We start from the raw sequence: 18,796 nt of genomic DNA on the forward strand, positions 1-18,796 counted from the left end.
GCAACCCTGTCTACCAACCGAGTGACCCAAGGATGATGCAAAATCTGTCCTCACAACTGTAAGTCCACCTGTACCTTCTCTTCTACCATCCCAACTTCACAAAAGTTGGTTTGCAAAAGTTGCAGAACTAGCTCTCCTGGAAGAAAGGATAAGAAGTGATATTTTGGAGACATGGCTTAGCCATACCCTGGGGGATGTTTCCAGAATAAATTTTCACCCTGCAGTGGAGTGTGCGCTAATATGAAACTTTGTAGCAGATGAAAACTGTGTAAATTTGCCAGGAATTTTCATATAAACACACACTCTGCTGCAGAGTGAAAGTTCATTCTTTAAACATCCCCAAGGCTGTGGCTCAGCCATATCTCCACAATATCCTACCTTCCAGGAGTGCTAGCACATAAGTTTTGCAAGAGATTTTCTGTAAAGTTTGGAAGGTTAAAAATGAGGTACTGGCGGAAGTAAAGCTGTGAGGATTGGTCCTGAATCATGCTTATGTAGCTCAGTTGGCGGGGCACTTGCCCAAAACAGGCAAACGTCCTTAGTTCGAGTCTCAGTCCACCACCCAGTCTTAAACTGCCAGAAAGTCTCAGATTATAATCATTCCAAAACTTCGTACATTTAAGTTGTCAACTGTATCCGATATTTAACTGTGAAATTACTCTCAATTGGCAGCTTTCCCTATGACTGGAAAGAAAACCCTAAGCATTTGGTGAGTTTACAGTTGAAATAAGTGGATCTAGTGGTTCCTTTGTTTTAAATGGGTTGCTGTGATTCATAAGATTGCCTGTTGAGAATTTTGACTTGTTCTTTAGTGTCTTCTCAGAAATTTGAGAGCCAGATGATCACTTTTGACTTAACACAATCTTATTTAGTCCAAGAGAGATGGAATCTTCAGCAGTGTTATAGTGTGAAAATTTCTGTTACTTGGAACAGAAGTCACCAGTTTGCATTGTTTGTCCTAGGTAGTAATTGTTTATTTCTGCTCTGTGCCTGAAAGGTGTTTATCAGTGTTGATTCAAACAGTTTATTTATATAGTAATGTGACTGGCTGCCAGTAAACCTATGTGGACCAGTGATGTTTACAGCAGCTGAAACTTTAATGGCGAATCTGACCAACAAGCCAACAATGCTGCAAAACACGAATTTCAGTGGACTGATTACTGTTTGGCCACATACGACCCTTAACGCATTGGCTGTCGGGAACGTCAGGAGGCATGCCTTGCACCCGACTTATCACTGCCAAGAGGAGCGGGATGGTGAGGGGAAGGCAGCAGCAAGTACTTCCCACAGTGCTGGCACCATTACCCATGTTGAGTTCCTATACAAAAGCAGAGGTGACGCACCCAGAAATACTGACAACGTTTGAAGACAAATGAATACCTTCCAGCTATTGCCAAGAATCCCTATACAAAAGCAAGAGGTGATGCACACAGAAATATTGACAACATTTGAAGACAAAAGAATACCTTCCAGCTATTGCCAATTTTCTCTGCTACTAGCAGCACCAGTAAAAAGGGTCTTCTTATCATAAACAAACAGTGGCTACGTTTTTGTGCACAATGATTGAGATTTCAAAGCAGCCACAAATACTGAGATCAGTACGTACATGCTCTCTGAGGAAACATAACATGTAACAATTTGGTGTAATATGACAAAAAGTAAAAGAATAACAGTTTACTGATAATTGCGGAATTTTCACCAAAACTACTTTTGTCGCATTTGCAAGAAATCTTGCACAAGTCACCCAAGACTCGAAAAGTACATTAGTTTCTTTATGTGACTGAATGATCTAAGAACATGCCTGAAGCATGCTAAAACATTTATATCGCATTTTTATTTGGTGAGCTGCTACAGCTAAATTTGGGCATATCCAATATGAGAATGTGTTAGTATGTAGTATATGTATTCCTTACCCTTGTTCATTTATTTAAAGTTAGTGGACATTAAACTTAAGTTTTAAGCTATTAAACTGATTGATGGATACTGCTGTGTTCTGGTTGTGATAAATTCATTGGCGTACTCTTTGCTTTTGAACCATGTGTTGTTAAAATTTTTTAATATTTTAATTTAACTTGATGATTATAATTTACAGAGGAAAGGTAACAACTCGCAAATAGTATAGGTGTTGATTCATCAGAAGGCACATAAACAAGACAAAGAACTTTGCTAGCTTTTGAACGAATCCTCCTTCAGAGCTATTGAGTACACTTGCATACACACAAAGTGCAACAACTAAATCATATCCTTCCCCAAGGTTTCTGCTATTTACCGTCATACTAGTAAGTGAGAAACATCGTATGATCAATTATTACTGCCCCCTCCAAAGTGGGAATCGGTCACCCACCCAATATGTTCAGTAGCCTAGTCCTTCCTCATGCCACATCACTGCTAATCCCCTGCCACATGAGTCATACACTTGCAGAAGATGCAGGTGTGAGAGCTGTCTCATGCACCCATCTGACTGGCAATTTTACTCCAGTCTCATCGCAGACTAACCCTATACTGTCAAGAGGCAGGACCACCAGTTACATACCAGCTCTGATGTAATTTCTGGGCGTGGTCACCAACCAGCTGTCCACCTGAATGGATGGCCACCGCCAAACTGTGGCCAAGAGCAGAGGTGACCACCTGGTGGTAGAGCAATGACTGTTTAATTACCTATGACATGTGGATTCCACCCCCCCCCCCCCCCCCCCCAACCTTCTCTTAATTATGTGGATGGAAGTTGTCCTTGCATCTCATCCGTCAGGTTTGTAATTCTCATAGTCTCAATCTCAGATAGCACCTGCCCTACACTCACCTCCAACTCTGATCCATGATCTCCATTCACTCATTTTGCACATGCAGCTTTCTCTTTGCAATTTCCATCTTCCTCTATTCTACCTCCACTTCACAATCCAATTTCCACATCATTATGCACTGCAAACAGCTCCATCTGCCTGTGGGCAGAAAGAGCTCCCAAGTGCCACATTTGTATCCTCTTCAGCTACGGGCTCTCTGTCCTCGCTGTTGGCCACCCTTCCCCAAATCCATCCGACACAGCCTCTCACCCTAATCTACTAGTTGAAGTGCTGGCACAATATAGATGGCAAGGGCAATTTATGTGTACTCTCTAGCTTTGACGAAAGATTGTCTGAAAGTTAGCAACATTCCCAGTCTTGTTTATGTGCCTGTCAACAACACAGTTCCTGTACAGTTAATTGAGTTATTACCATTACTCATTAAATTATTTACATTCAACCAGGACTTCACATTGCCGTATTTAATTTTATGTATATCTTGAAAAACTATTGCTGATGGGCTTATAGTTCTCTGATTTCTTTCTTCTCATTATTTAGTTTACCCTATGTGAAGTGTTTACATTATCTATGCCATACAAAATTCGTTCTTAGAATGTACATTGGAATCTCCGTTACTGTGAAGCACTCATGACCTCCAACACTCGTCACAAATATTTTTAAGTGCTATATTGTCATGTTTATTTTCTTGTATAACATTCTGCGATGTCAGAAATCACCGATTGTAATCCTTTCCATATTAAATGCCAACAGTGAAAGTGAAAAAACATCTTTCAAGGACATGTATGTGCAAAGTTCTACACGCAAAGATGCAAGGAAAACATATGGTGACACGCATACGGAAGCTCAGGTAAGTTAATTATGGTTTACTAATTTTATTATATTATATAAATATCACATATAGGCCGTATTCTTTTTGCACGTTAAAAGTGAGTAGTTAGTATTGAGTGTAGAGTTTGTTAATTTAATTTATTTTTGATCAATCTTCCATGAAGTGCCTTAATGGGATACTCACACAATTAGAAGTATATACAGGGTGTTTCGAAAAATACTTAACAGCTTTAAACATTCATATAAATTTACAAGGTGTACATAAAGTCTGGGAACCCCTTTCAATTACTTATTGCACAAGAACCAAACATTGTACAGATATCATACATATGTCATTTTTAAGAGAAACCCTGAAAGTTTCTTTCATGTATACGTCCACAGTGTAGTTTGGTAATTTGCTGATAGTCGGCACTAATCGCAAACATGGCCATGCTACAGAATGGGACAGCTGTTTCATGAAATGGCCTCCCGATCACCATATCTCACTTTGTGTGACTTTTTTCTGTGGGGACACATTAAAGATCTGGTGTATGTACCGCCTCTACCATGTGATGTTGCACAGCTCCAGGAGAGAATATGGGAAGCGACTGCCACAGTCGACAATGCCATGCTGGGACGGGTATGGCAAGAATTCAATTACCATATTATGTCTGCCGGGTCACTCATGGTTCGCGTATCGAATGTTTATAAAAAAAACTTAGAGTGTCTCTTCAAAATGCAATATGTATGACATCGGTACAATGTTTAGTTCTTGTGCAATAAATAATTGAAAGTGTTCCTCGACTTAATGTACACATTGTATTGAAAGACGATAGAGAGCTGGGTTTAGTGTTATTTTGTAGGGAAACACTGTGACAACAATCACCTGCTTTGTTTTCTTCATTTTTTTTCCCTCAGTGTCAATGTAGTGGCTGAAAAAATAGGGGGTGGAGGTGCAACTACAGTCTACTGTAAATGATGTAGCTGACAGCTGCACAGTTGCATTTCAGTCTTTTACTTTCACTTTTTTACTTTCACTCTTCACAACCCCCCACAATAATACACAGTAGGCAAATCTCCACATACTGCTGCAATAGTTTATTATTGTACATCTAAGAGCAGTAAAAACCTAACCACAAAGTTCACTGTTCTTGAAGACTAGGAAGGTACATATGGAGCAGACACTGTCATGGTTTTAGCATGGCCTAATTGTGTAACATGTATTTCACAGTTAAAAATCAAACAGGAAAATCCAGGATGGAATTTCACAGTTAATTTGAAGCATTGTTGTTGTTCTAACCAACACAGGTTTCTTGTCTGAAACTCGTCCATGGGCTGACTGTCTCAGGACCAAAAATTGGGCCCTTATATATCCTCGCAATAATAGGCACTGAAACTACACATTGTTTGAAGTTTAATTTACAGAAATTACAATTAATACTTAACTCATTAAATTAACTGAATACATCAAAAAATTCACTCCTTTTAACAGTTTCTTCTTCTACAAGGGTCAAGCCAAGTTATGTGTGTAAATCATGAAATCGCAGAATAATGTAGATGGAGGGGTAAAAATTGACACACATGCTTGGAATGACATGGGGTTTTATTAGAACCACTCCATATTGCTAGACGTGTGAAAGATCTCTTGCGCGCGTCGTATGGTGATGATTGTGTGCTCAGCCACGACTTTCGTCATGCTTGGCCTCCCAGGTCCCCAGACCTCAGTCCGTGCGATTATTGGCTTTGGGGTACCTGAAGTCGCAAGTGTATCATGATCGACGGACATCTCTAGGGGTGCTGAAAAACAACATCCGACGCCAATGCCTCACCATAACTCTGGACATGCTTCACAGTGCTGTTCACAACATTATTCCTCGACTACAGCTATTGTTGTTGAATGATGGTGGACATATTGAGCATTTCCTGTAAAGAACATCATCTTTGCGCTGTCTTACTTTCTTATGCTAATTATTGCTATTCTGATCAGATGAAGCGCCATCTGTCAGACATTTTTTGAACTTTTGTATTTTTTTGGTTCTAATAAAACCCCATGTCATTCCAAGTATGTGTGTCAATCTGTACCTCTCTATCTACATTATTCTGTGGATTATTCACTTTTCAAGTTTATACTGACATTTTGATCACCCTGTATGCAAACAATACTTTTGCCTAAACTGTCAATTAATTTGGAATTAAGGGCTGGCTTTGCTAACATGTTTTCGAATAGAGCCAAATAGATCCTTAAAGAATGCTAGAGTTTAGTCTTCCAAACATTTATAATTATTACAGAATTTATATTTGTTTATATGTCAACAATAAAATTTGTTATGAAACAATTACTGATATTACCCTATAACAAAAGATACTTACTAGGAATAGTCAAAATAAATTAGAAAATCAATAAAATACCTAAAACTAAGCACTAAATTAGATCTGGAGGTTAAATTCTTTAAAACTGAGGGTCAATCTTCCTCTTTTATGAAAACACAGATTGTATTCACGTATGTTAATGGTAATTAGTTAAAAGTGAAAAAATGAATTTTTAGGAGGCAGATGGCAAAACGAGAGGGGAAGTAAAATTATCCCATCTTGCTTCATCACAACACATCATTTTTTTTTACTTTGAACTAAGGATGTTTTATGTGGCTTCCATTGGTTATCCTGCACACATCCCATCAGAAGTCAGTTTCTTCCCAAACTCACTGTAGCATTGCAGGTGTAATTTGCTCAGTGGTTGCATAAATTCTTGCTCTAAATCCAGGTAGAGAAGACACACAGGAGGTACAAACACGATATTCTTGATGAATCCCCCATTTAAAAAATAAATAAAAAATAAAAATCGAATGGTGTCAGGTCTGGAGAACGTAGGGACCATGCAATTGGCGCATCACGTCCAATCCATTGACCTGGAAAGCGGTCACTGAGAAAATCCTGGACATCAGCCAGGTAGTGGGGTGGTGCAACATCTTGCATGAAGTAAACATTTCATTCTTGCCCATCCCCATCGATCTGTGGAATCAAAAATCATTGTAACATATTCAGGTACACTAGCCCATTCATAGTTCTCTCATAGAAAAAAGGGCTGTACACTTTGTTTTTGCTCAATGTACAAAAAACGTTCAGTTTAGGGCTATCATGAACATGTTGCTATGTTGGATGTGGATTTTCACTGTCTCAAATCCTACAGTTATGTATGTTAATCTCAGCACTTAAGTGAAAAGTGGACTCATCAGAAAAGATGATTTTGTCCAAGCAATGTTTATCCTCATGTAATCGATTTAACATCTGCACAGAAGTTCTTGTGAGCAATTTTATCAGTGTGTTTTATTGCTTGTACAATTGTCAACCTGTACAGTTTCAAATGCAAGTGACTTCTCAACACATGCCCAACAGTCGTATGGGGATTTGCAGTTGTGAGATGCATGCAGTATCGGTTTTATAGGGCTGTTGACAAAACGTTGTCTCACTCACTCAACGACGTCATCAGATGTGTGTGGATGACCTTATTATTTCCCTTGTCTTACCGAGCACCCTGTTTCTACAAAACATTTATGTCACTCATAAACTGTAGGCCCACTAGGAGGATCATTAGCGTATTTGGTATGGAAATCATGCTGAACTATTGTCGCCAACTTCGATTCTTCAAACCAAAACACACAGTTAGCATACTTGGGTCCAGTGAAGCAGCCATCTGTAAAGCAACTGTTGCTGGTGCTCCTTGCGGTGCAATCCAGCACTAGCGAAGTACACAAGACAAAACTTGATATATTTCCCTACAAATTCACACTACAATCACCTCTGTAGGTACTATGAATTAATTTATATGAATTTTCAAAGTTGTAAAGTCCTTTTTGGAACATTGTGTATAGCTTTTCTCCCTCTCCCCCTTTTCTTCTCCTCCTCCTCCTCCTCCTCCTTCCCTTTTCTTCTTCTCCTCCTCCTCCTCCTCCTCCTCCTCCTCCTTCCCTTTTCTTCTTCTTCTCCTCCTCCTCCCCCCCCCCCCCCCCCCGCTTTTCTTCTTCTCCTTCCCTTTTCTTCTTCTTCTCTTTTTTTACTATATTCCATGAACTTGATGCCTTATGTTGATCAGATAATTTATGACATTTAGTAACTGGATGTTGGGCATTGACACCTTCGTTTACATGCCACTGTGAAGAATCTGTCTTAAAGAACTTGTCACTCAAATCGAACTGTTGAAATATGCTCTTATTGTATTGGAAACAAGCAGTTCAATTCCATTAGTCATAATTTTTGTGATTTGATTGATTCATGATTGAATCCTTATCTATTGATTCTGCTTCGTGATTCAGTATAGTGACAGTTTTAATTTCGGACTCTCAAAATTGAGGTGACAGAATGAGGGAAAGGAACCTTATTTCAGTTTTTGTAAAACCACTGTAGAATATCACTATCAACAACCTGATAAGTTTTGAAATAATTCCGAAATCCAAATATGGAGCTTTGGCTTCTGAAGTGGCACAGGAAGCTTCAACATGCATAGCCGATAAGGAAAATACAAACAGAAAAAATCGCAGTCTGTTCTCGAGGTCGCAATTCAGCTTCATCAAGGAACGTAAAGTTTTGTAATACGTAAATGGTTTTCGCCATCCACTTTGCATAATGGATCCCTTTGAAGCATGGAAAGCATCAAGGAACATACCATTTTTCAATAAATGATTTTTGCCATCCACTTTGCGCGATGTATCCCTTTGAAGCATGGTAAGATACTCCATGAGAAGGCTCTTCAAGAAGAGAATTCACAGTTAATTCAAAACTATAAATATGTCTCTTACTCCTGCAAGGTAAATACAAGAGATATTTTTCCACCTCTAAAAGCAGTTATATTTCACTCCGTTGTGACACACACTAATGATTTAACAGAAAAGCTTTCATGTGTTAATGGCTGCCTGTGGTCACTCAGTAGTTCTCTTTCTCAAATAAATGATTACTGATTCCATGCATGTACCTTGGGGCACTTTTCAATTGCTGACTGATCAAAAACTGGAGTTGCCGCCATTGCTGATCCAAATAAATCTTCACTTCCCACACAGTATGACACTTTGACCTGTAGTCAATTTACACACCACACACTGCAAATCATAAAAGAAAACTATTAATGTTGCTTTGACAGATAATAGTTGACCACCAGTTATTTCATGCTAGTAATGCTGTCCCAACAAGCTGAACAAGTAAAAACGAATGGTTCCCAAAAATGAATGATAACCAGTGGACAAATTCCCAAAGTTGAGCGTTCGCCCATCTCTATTTGCAGCTAAGTTGCCAGATCTGTCCACCTAGAGGGCCTGCCACAGCGACCCCATTTCAGAAATCCAGCATGATTTTCAGTTCCTCCTAAAATCACTAGGTCCAACCCAGAACTCTCTTCCAAGTGTTATCTCACTCCCACCATTTTCCACACCCCTGTCTTATACATGCTTCCTAAAATACATAAGTCCAACCACACACAGTATCCCTTTTGTGGCTAGATATTGTGCTCCCACACATGTAAAATGTAAAAGGTGATTTATTAGTCTCATTACATACATTGTACAGATCATATGATATGTTGTACAGAAGACATGTCAAGTTTAGCAAAAGTATAGTGCATAATGATTTACAGAAATTCTTTTTATGTTGTTTTAAGATTAATGCCAATAAATACAACACTACAATATTTACTGTAAATTAACAGCTTACCAATTTCCTTTGTTGTACACAGGCAACACAGCAATATTAGCTATAGACTTTTATTGTTCATACTATCAGACTGTCTTCCATGAATTCTTCAATGGTGTGGTAACATTTCTCTGTTAAAATATTTTGGAATAAACTTTTCAGCAAACCGAGGTCCATTGTTAATATGTTTCTTTCTTTTAATTTTTTATATATATTTTTTAGCCCCATGTACAGTGGTGTCTGAGCATAAAGCTTTAAGTGATGCGAAGGAAATTTGAAGTTTTCCTTGTGGCGAGTACCACAGCTATGCTTAAAATGGAACTTTTCAGGGTTATGTTGATTATTATACACAAAAGTCAAAATTTCAAAAATGTACATTGGAGTAAGTGTTGGTATTTTTAATTTCTTGAACAATGGGTGACATGACTCATTTTTGTGGGCAGCACACATGTTTCTAATGATTTTCTTCTGAAGAATTAGTAGCCTTGTACTGCTTCTAGAGTTTCTCCAGAAAATTATCCCATACCGAATAACAGATTCAAAATAACTGTGGTTGGCTGGTCTTTCTTGTGTCCATATGAGTGGCACCAGATAAAATAAACATTGCAAAAGCTAGAGAATTTAATTTATTTGCCAGAAGTCTATATGCGTCTTCCAGTTTAAACTTTTGTCAAGGTTTAGGCCCAAGAATTTCACATGGCTCACTTCTGTCGTCAGTTGATTATTATGGGCTATTTGTATAGGACATACTGCTGACAATTTAGAGAATCCCTACCCTTGTGGACCAACACCTTTGGCCTGTTACCCATAACCTACCCTCATTTATAAAAGACACTAACCATTTTCTCTATCAGCTCTCCACAGTTCCTGTTCTTTTACTGTGGTGCACCGTGCTCGTCATTGTTGATGCTGCCCACCTCACACTAACATCCTGAATCCCCGTGGCCTTGCAAACGTTGTAGACTACCTTGCTCAAAGCCTGACAGACTGCAAACATACAACCGTCTTCCTGGTCACCATGTCAGATATGTACTCTGTTACAATTACTTTTCATTTGGTGTCATCACCTAAAGACAGATCCACAATGCAGCATGGGCATTCACATGCCACCATCCCATGCTAAGCTATTCATGGCCCGTCTAGATTCCTTCCTCCCCATACAAAATACCAAATCCTGTGGTTCAGTTTCTTTGATGACATCATGATCTGAAAGGAGGATGGACGCCCTACCCACATTCCCCCAGAACCTCAACAATCATTTCCCCCATTCACTTCACCTGCTCATACTCAGCCCAACAACCCACCTACCTCTATGTTGACCTCCGCCTCAAGGATGGCTACATCTGTACCTCTGTCCATACCAAGCCTACAAGCCACCAGCAGTATCTCTGCTTTGACAGCTCCCACCCATATTATACCAAGAAGTCCTCTCCACACAGCCCAGCCATGTGTGGTCATCACATCTGCATTGACTAGCAGTACCTCTCCAAATATGCCGAGGATCTCACTGAGCCGAAATTACCCTCCACGTCTTATACAGAAACAGACTGCACATGCCTTGTCTCCCCAGTCACCTACAATCTCCCACAGAACCATTGGCAAGTCACAAAGAAGCACCCCACATGTGAGTCAGTACCCCCGAGAACTGGAGCAATTGAATCATGTTCTCTGACAGGGATTCAGATACCTTTCTCATATCCTGAGATGAGAAATATCCTCCACACCATCTTTTCTGCCCTGTCACAGTGGTATTTCGCTGCCACTGAAAGTAGGCAGTATCCTTTCCCATCCCTATTCCATCCATGCTCCCATCCCCTCACCTCATGCCTCTTGCCATGGGAGTGAATGATGTGTGTGAGAAAAGTAATGAGGCTGATTTTTTTTTACCTGCCAAGTTTTTTTTCCCCAAACAATATTGTCCCCATCAAAGTACGAGGGTAATCCCAATAGTAAGGTGTCCTATTTTTTCATAAGTACGTAGACCTGTTTATTTCTACAATGGTTTACAGCAGTTTACAGCTTGAACATTTAGCTATTTTTCGACATAATCAACATTTCTCTCTATGCATTTTGTAGACACTGTGACAGTTTTTGTATGCGCATGTCATACCAGCTCGCTACCATGCTGTTCAGAAAGTTATGATCCTCTTCTTTTTGGCCAAATGTTCTTTTAACCTAGGGAACAGGTGATAGTCACTGGTCGCCAAGTCAGGACTAAAGGGTGGGTGGGTGATTGTGTTCCTCTGAAACTGTTGGCAGAAGAGCAACGGTTTGCCGAGCAATGTGTGGGCATGCGTTGTCATGTAGAATGTGTACGCCCTTGCTCAACATTCCTCTTCTCCAGTTCTGAATTGCCCGTTTGAGTTTTTTCAGAGTTTCACAGTACCTGTTAGTGTCAGTTGTGGTTCCCACAATTCAGCTCTGATGACGAGGTGAAAGAAGAGGTTCATAACTTTCTGGACAGCATGGCGGTGAGCTGGTATGACATTCGCATACAAAAACTGCCACAGCGTCTACAAAAATGCATCAAAAGAAAGGGTGTTTGTTGAAAAATAGCTAAATGTTCAAGCCATAAACTGATGTAAACCATTGTAGAAATAAACAGGTCTATGTACTTATAAAAAAAAAAAAAAAAAAACAGGAGACATTACTTTTGGGATTACCCTCGTAATTCCCTTCAGCAGCTATGCAGCAGCTTACTTGTTGTTCCCAGTCCTGGTAGCAGTGCTTGGAAGGCTTCAACTGGTAAGGTCTTTAACATATTGGTCACATTCTATTAAATGTTCTCCAGAGTCCCAAAATGGTGTCCTTTTAGACATTTTCAAATTTGGGAAATGAAGAAAGTTGCAAGGACTCAGAACAGGTGAATAGGGCAGCTGCAGAGCAACAGGAATGCCTTTTGTGTAAAAAATTCTGTGTTGGAAATGGCCATGGGGGCTTGTCATAATGTAGCATGATCAAAATTTGATGTATGGTGGAAGTGTTTACATTTAACAGGTTACCCTCATTCGTAGTGTTAAATGTACGTCTGATCTCACAAGAGCATTCACACCTTTGACATTTTTGCCGATTTGTGAAGTTGGAGGCTTACTTGAATGATGGGTCAAGTAGAACAGCGTAGCATTGCCTGATCCCTTACAGTGTTGTCAGTCGTATTACTTTTCTCACACACCTCATAAGACCTGTCCAATACATCCTTCCACTACCACCTACTCTAGTCATATCACCGGGGTTTCCTACTGATAAAATGTAGGGCCGCCTGCAAAAGCACCCATGTAGTCTACCGACTTAAAAGCAACCAGTATTCAGCATTCCACGAGTACATGGGCAGCTGGATCACCCAGTTGCCAAGCATGCCATGCAACACAGTGTGCTTGACTTCAGCTGTTTCACAACCTAGATTCTTCTCTCCAACGCCAGCTCCTGAAAATATTTTGCAGCTTAAAATAGGGTCTCAAAACCTCTCTCTTGTCGTCGTATAATCTGTGAAGAACTTTCCAGTCTCAGCAGGACTCTTCCACGTGTACAACCTTCTTTCAAGCTTCTTAAACAGTGTTTGCAATGATCCAGTTGCGCATTGTGCAGAATTCTACCAAGTGATTTCCCTCAGTTGATGGTCTTATTTCATTTTTCCCTCTCTTCCTTTTCCTGCTATTGAATTCCAGTCCACAATCATGTTTAAATATTCAGCTCCCTCAAAATACTGAATAATTTGATACCTGATTATACTTTTATTTTATTTGAAGTTATCCCACATCCCTGTTTTCATTATTAGACATACTCCTGTGTTACATTTGGTTCTGACTTGTTAAAACTTTTGTTACCTGACAAGACATTCTGTTTTTCTTGTCATCACACTAAACTAATTCCTACTGTATCTGTCTTCAATCTATCAATTTCTCTTTTAAAGTTCATTAACGCAGTTAAGGGATCCAACATTTCACACTCCAACCCATAGAATGATACATTTCGAGTAGAACTGAAAGGGATATTGTTTTACCGTAGAAGATGCCATCATGATTAAATGTAACAGCAGAGCTGCATGACCTCAGGTAGTTTCCTATTGCTTTCAACTGTCGCAATACAAACATAGCAAAGCTGTGTTGGCAAATTTTGCAAGGCAGGTCACTCTAGTCTCCAGGCTGTTGCCCCTATTGTTCAGACTGTTGCCTCTTTTAACTACTGAAAATGCTGCTATGCCTGTTTCCAGCAACCATCTTTTCATTTGAGCTCAGCAGATACTCCCTCGATATGGTTGCACCTAGTTGCAACTGTCTATATTATTGAGGCACGTAAACCAGCAAATCTTAGATAAGTCCTGTGGTTTGTGGGGGGGGGGGGGTATAGCAGACTTAATAGTATACAGTTAGTTAGTGCAGTGTTTGTGCTCTATGTTTGTTCTACCATGGTGTGCACTCATGGTCTTACATACAAGCCATACATTACTGGCAAGCTGTTTTATAGACTCCTGTCTTATGCAATAATAAATCATCTTTCACTGATCTAAGAGATTGTGCAATATTGAATATTTGTCAGAAACAACTTTAACTCTCCCTCTCCCTGGGGGCTTATGTTAGTATTTGCTTGGCCGCCATGGGGCCCCAGCCCTTGCAGAACTACTTCCCTTTCCATGCTGCAAGTCTGTCCTTCATCTATTGTTTTTCCACTCTGCATTTCCATTGGATGATCTTTATGGTGCTGATTTCATTTTCTTTCCTTGCGACATCTTACAACTTTTCAGTCTTAACTATATACTCCCCTTGTTGTGTTTTGACTTGCTACTTCTTTTCAAAATTTTACAGAAGTGCGGATGTGCAGGGAAGGTCACGAGGCGTGGCAGTATTCCACCTCTTGTGCCATGTTTCTCTGAGCCCATACTTTCTAGCAAGGTAAACACCCAAATCCTGGCACAGCAGTCGTTCCATTTTGTGTGTGTGTGTGTGTGTGTGTGTGTGTGTGTGTGTGGAAGGGGGGGGGGGGATCATAAAGTACCTGCATTGTGCTAGCAGAGCTGAAACCTTGCCACAGAAACCAAGGAGTATGTGCCCATCATGGCCGGGGCATGGAGGCCATGGGCAACAGTTTACTGGGCAGGTAATGTAGCTGTGGCTGGATGTTACCCATTGTGAGAGCCCCAGTCTGGAGTGGGTCTTACCATGGCAAAAAATTTGCACATGAGAGTCTGTACTCAGACTGATGGGATACTTTCACTGAAACAAAACCATTATTTTTTTTGTTGAAAACATTGAAGACAAATTTGGGGAAGTTGAGTTTTTGGTGAAAATACGAAATGGTTCATTATTGATTAAAATCTCTGCTGCCCAATCTACAGCTCTTCAGGCATGTGATTGTCTAGGTGTCATACCTGTGACCATTGCTCCCACACAAAACTTTGAACATGGTCCAAGAAATCATATTCCATAGAGATCTTACACTCCAAATAGATGAGAAGCTCCAGACTGATCTCCAGCATCGACATGTACAAGTGTTTGAAGGGAATGTCCTCCTAGAGAAGCTTAAGGTCAAGTTGTATAGATGTGATGTGAAACTGGCTGTCCCACCACCTATAAGGTGCTTCAGTTGCTTACGCTTTGGTCATACATTATTCCACTGCACGACAGACCCAAAATGCGGCATCTGTGGACGGTCACTTATGGACATCCGCCTTTGTGTGTCAGCTGTGTTGAACATCACCCACCACATTGCCAGTCTGTTTTTTCCAAAAAAGAACAGATGATCAAGACATATAAATCATATTGATCATTGCAAAAACTATGTTTCATGAAAGAAGATTGTACACATGGAAGAGACCTACTGAGACTGTAAAGTTTCTCATGACGAGGCAGAGGTTTCAAAACCCTATTATAAACTGCAAAATATTTTCAGGAGGTAGTGTTGGAGGAAAGAACCCAGATGGCGCATGTTGTGAAGCAGTTGAAGTCAAGTGCACCATGTTGCATGGCATGCTCAGCTACTGGGTGATCCAGCTGCCCATGTACTTGCAGAATGCTGAGTAGTGGTTGCTACTAAGTTGGTAGACCACGAGGCTGCTTTCACAGGTAGCCCTACATATTCGGTAGGAAACCCCAGTGAAATGACTGGAGTAGGTGGTAGTGAAAGGATATATTGGACAGGTCTTACGAGGTGTGTGTGAAAAGTAATACGACTGACAACACTGAGGAATCGGGCCGCACTGTGTTGTTGTACTTTTGTGTGTTCATCTCTTCCAGATGCTAAGTCAGTTTTGGCTCCATACAGTTATCATGTGATTTTTGAGACCACCATCAGTGAAGTTTGTGTGTGTTGGAGTGTGTGTGTGTGTGTGTGTGTGTGTGTGTGTGTGTGTGTGTGTGTGTGTGTGTTATGAGAAAATGGAACAGTGGGATTTAGAACAATGTTATGCCATAAAGTTGTGTGTTAAACTTGGGGAATCAGTGAGTTTGGTCTTTGAAAAGTTGAAACAATCCTATGGGGAAAATTCCTTATGAAGAGCACAAGTTTTTCACTGGTACAAATCATTTTTCCAGGGCTGAGAGCACATTGAAGATGAACATAGTTCAAGGAGGCCTGCAGCTTCACAAACCAATGAAAATGTTGAAGGTGTGGGTGATCTTGTGAGATCAGACCAATGTTTAACAGAGGCCTGATGCCAAACAGTGGCTGAAGGAGCCATGACCTTTGGGTCGCAGGGCTGTCCACTGTTCATCTGTCCCCACATTTACTGCAGAGAACGTCTTGAATAAACCTCGCCCGCCAAAGGTTGAGAAGGGAAAGAAGAACAAAAAGAATAAGACTGGCGACAAGGCTCCTCTGGTTCCTCTATGCAGTCAGTTTCTGAGCTGATGTTTGTGGATGTAGTTCCTTCCCCGGTGGTGACAGGCAGTGATCCTACAGTGCAACTGATCCTCCTGGCCCCCTTCATGACTAACCTTATCACCAGCCACGTGATCATTCTGTGGAAGTGTATTGGCTACTACTGTCACCTGGTGGAAATACAGTACCTTACGACTTCTTCTGATGTTTACATTCCTCTCCAAGAAACACATTTCAGTAGTGACCGTTCTCCAATGCTCCATGGTTATTGTGAATTCTGTCGGAACCGCGGTGGTCTGAGAGAATGTCTGGAAGATTCTGTACTTTGGTTCATACAGATGTCATCAGTGAATGAATTCCCTTTCTCCGTTGGAGGCAATGGTGGTGGGGGGTGCAGACGACCTCAGAGTACTATTTACAATGTTTACCTACCTCCAGGCAAGCCTTTTACTTACATTGAATTGATAACATTAATCCAACCACCTCCCCCCTGCCCCCCCCCCCCTTTTTCTCCTGCTTGGGTACATCAACACACACCACTTTGTTTGGTAGCGGCCTTCTAATTGACCAGCTTCTCACAGACCAGCTTCTCACAGACCATGATCTGTATCTTCTCAGTGATGGTTCTTGTACCTACTTCAGTGCCGCCCGTGGCACCTTTTCTGCTATTGATCTAAGGATCTCTTGCACCTGATCATGTGACTTTGCTACATTGGTCACCACACGATATGAGCTTTGTAACAGTGACCACTTTCCAGTGATCCTGTCATTTCCTGCCAACATCAAACAGATCTACTACCACATACTCTATTGATGAGATTGTGCTTGGCATCTCAGGTAGGCAAATCTTTGTGGTTTATGGACCACCAACATTCAATAGCCATTTTGGGTCTTGTCCTATTTGGTGGTCTTTGTACCAATTCATCAGTTCTTGCAGAGCGTCTTTTGACTTGCTTTGTGACAGGATCAGTCTCACTACCTTTCTACTGCCGAAGTGATAAGTTAAAGACATCTCATTATGTTTCACTCCTCACCAATTGGAAGTCTATAATGACCCTTCATTGACTTGGACCACTTCAGGTACTTGTGCCTCGGCCCACAACACAGCCCCAGCCGTGATACAATTCACAGTCAGATGATCCAAAACTTGAACATTTCTCAAGGGCAACATCTCCTCAAGGTCTTCTGCTGTCTTTGGCTCCAAGGTGCCTTCCCCTCACATTGGAGAGATAGCATAGTTGTACCAATCCTTAAGCCAAGCAAGAACCTTATGTCTGTCGATAGTTGTCGCCCGATAAAGTTGACCAACGTACTCTGAAGGCTGCTTGAAAGGACGGTTGCACAGATAATGCTGGGTTCTTGAATCTTGCCGTCTTTTGTCCCCCTATCAGTGTGATTTCCAGGAGGGATGATCCACGAATGACCATATGCTTAGGTTGCAAACAGCAACCAGACAGGCTATTTCAAAATAGCAAAACCATGTCAGTTTTTTTTTTTTTTTTTTTTTTTTTTCCTCCTGCAAAAGGTGTATGACACCACTTGGCATCATCAAATTTTACTCACCCTCCATGACTGGGGCTTTCAAAGCCCCTGGCTAATTTTTATTCATAAATTTGTATCCCACCAGTTGTTCCGGGTTAGAGCTGACACTTCACTCAGTTCCTCATGGATTCAAGAGAATGGTGTCTCATAGGGCTCTGTATTGAGTGTCGCTCTTTTCCTTATTGCCATTAATGTATTAGTAACCTCTGATGATTTTTGGATTTGGTGCAACAACTACTCAGTAGCCTCTGCTGAGTGCCAGCTCCTAGGTTCCATCTGGCATACCTTTGCGTGAGCTCTTACACCTGGTTTCCAATTCTGTCCTACAAAAAAACATATGTCGTATGTTTCTCCCATTGTACCACAGTCCATACTGACCCGGAACTCTACTTATGTATGCATGAACATCGTAGCACAGTCCTGTTTCTTGGGCCTCCTTTTTGATGAAAAGCTAATGTGGCTGCCCCATATTCATTATGTGAATACTTGGTGCATGCAGAAGCTTAATGAACCCTGTTTCCTTGCCCACACATCTTGGCGTACAGATTGTGCTTCTCTTAACATGTATGTACGAGACCTTGGTTTTATCCTGACTGGACTACGGTTGCCAGGTTTATGACTCAACGGCTCCTTCAACTTTAAAACCATTAGACCCAGTCCACAATCTTGTGCATCTGGCCACCGGCGCCTTTCAGACTAATCCTGTAGACAGTCTCCGTGCCGAAGCAAGCATGTTACCCCTTCAGATGGTACCACCTCTTGGTCTCCTATGCAATCACCATTTGACAATTCCCTGATCATCCCACATATCCCCCTATGCAATCACCATTTGACAATTCCCTGATCATCCCACATATCCCATTCTCTTTACATACGAGAGATCTCATCCTCCTCATACCTGCTCTTCAGTAGGTCCACTAGTTTGAATGCATCTTGCTTCCCTCTGCCAAGATCTCCATCTCCGCTCCTTGGATTGTGCTCCCCATGTTTCCTCCTGCACTCCCGCTTGAATGGTGCCCAAGCCACAGATTAGGACCGATCTCTTCCAAGGTCCTAAAGCCTCAGTTGCTCCCACGACCTTTTGGCTCCTGTTACATCCAGTTCTTAAAGAGGTCCAGAGTGCTATCATCTTTCACATCAATGGTTCTAAAACTGTG

The 18,796-nt window shown here is 41.0% G+C and overlaps 1 protein-coding gene across 5 annotated transcripts in view; it reads left to right on the plus strand.

Annotated features, from left to right (window-relative positions):
- The window catches only part of LOC124788064 (bromodomain-containing protein 8), a 264,061-nt gene that overhangs the window by 173,640 nt on the left and 71,625 nt on the right, over positions 1–18,796 (plus strand). For all 5 annotated transcript variants that reach the window (XM_047255155.1, XM_047255154.1, XM_047255157.1 and 2 more), the window contains one exon: positions 3,552–3,648. In XM_047255155.1, the coding sequence (XP_047111111.1) occupies positions 3,552–3,648 (97 nt within the window). The remainder of the gene's footprint in view (positions 1–3,551; positions 3,649–18,796) is intronic.

Source organism: Schistocerca piceifrons, chromosome 3 (genome assembly GCF_021461385.2).
Source record: "Schistocerca piceifrons isolate TAMUIC-IGC-003096 chromosome 3, iqSchPice1.1, whole genome shotgun sequence".
Classification (NCBI taxonomy): Eukaryota; Metazoa; Arthropoda; class Insecta; order Orthoptera; family Acrididae; genus Schistocerca; species Schistocerca piceifrons.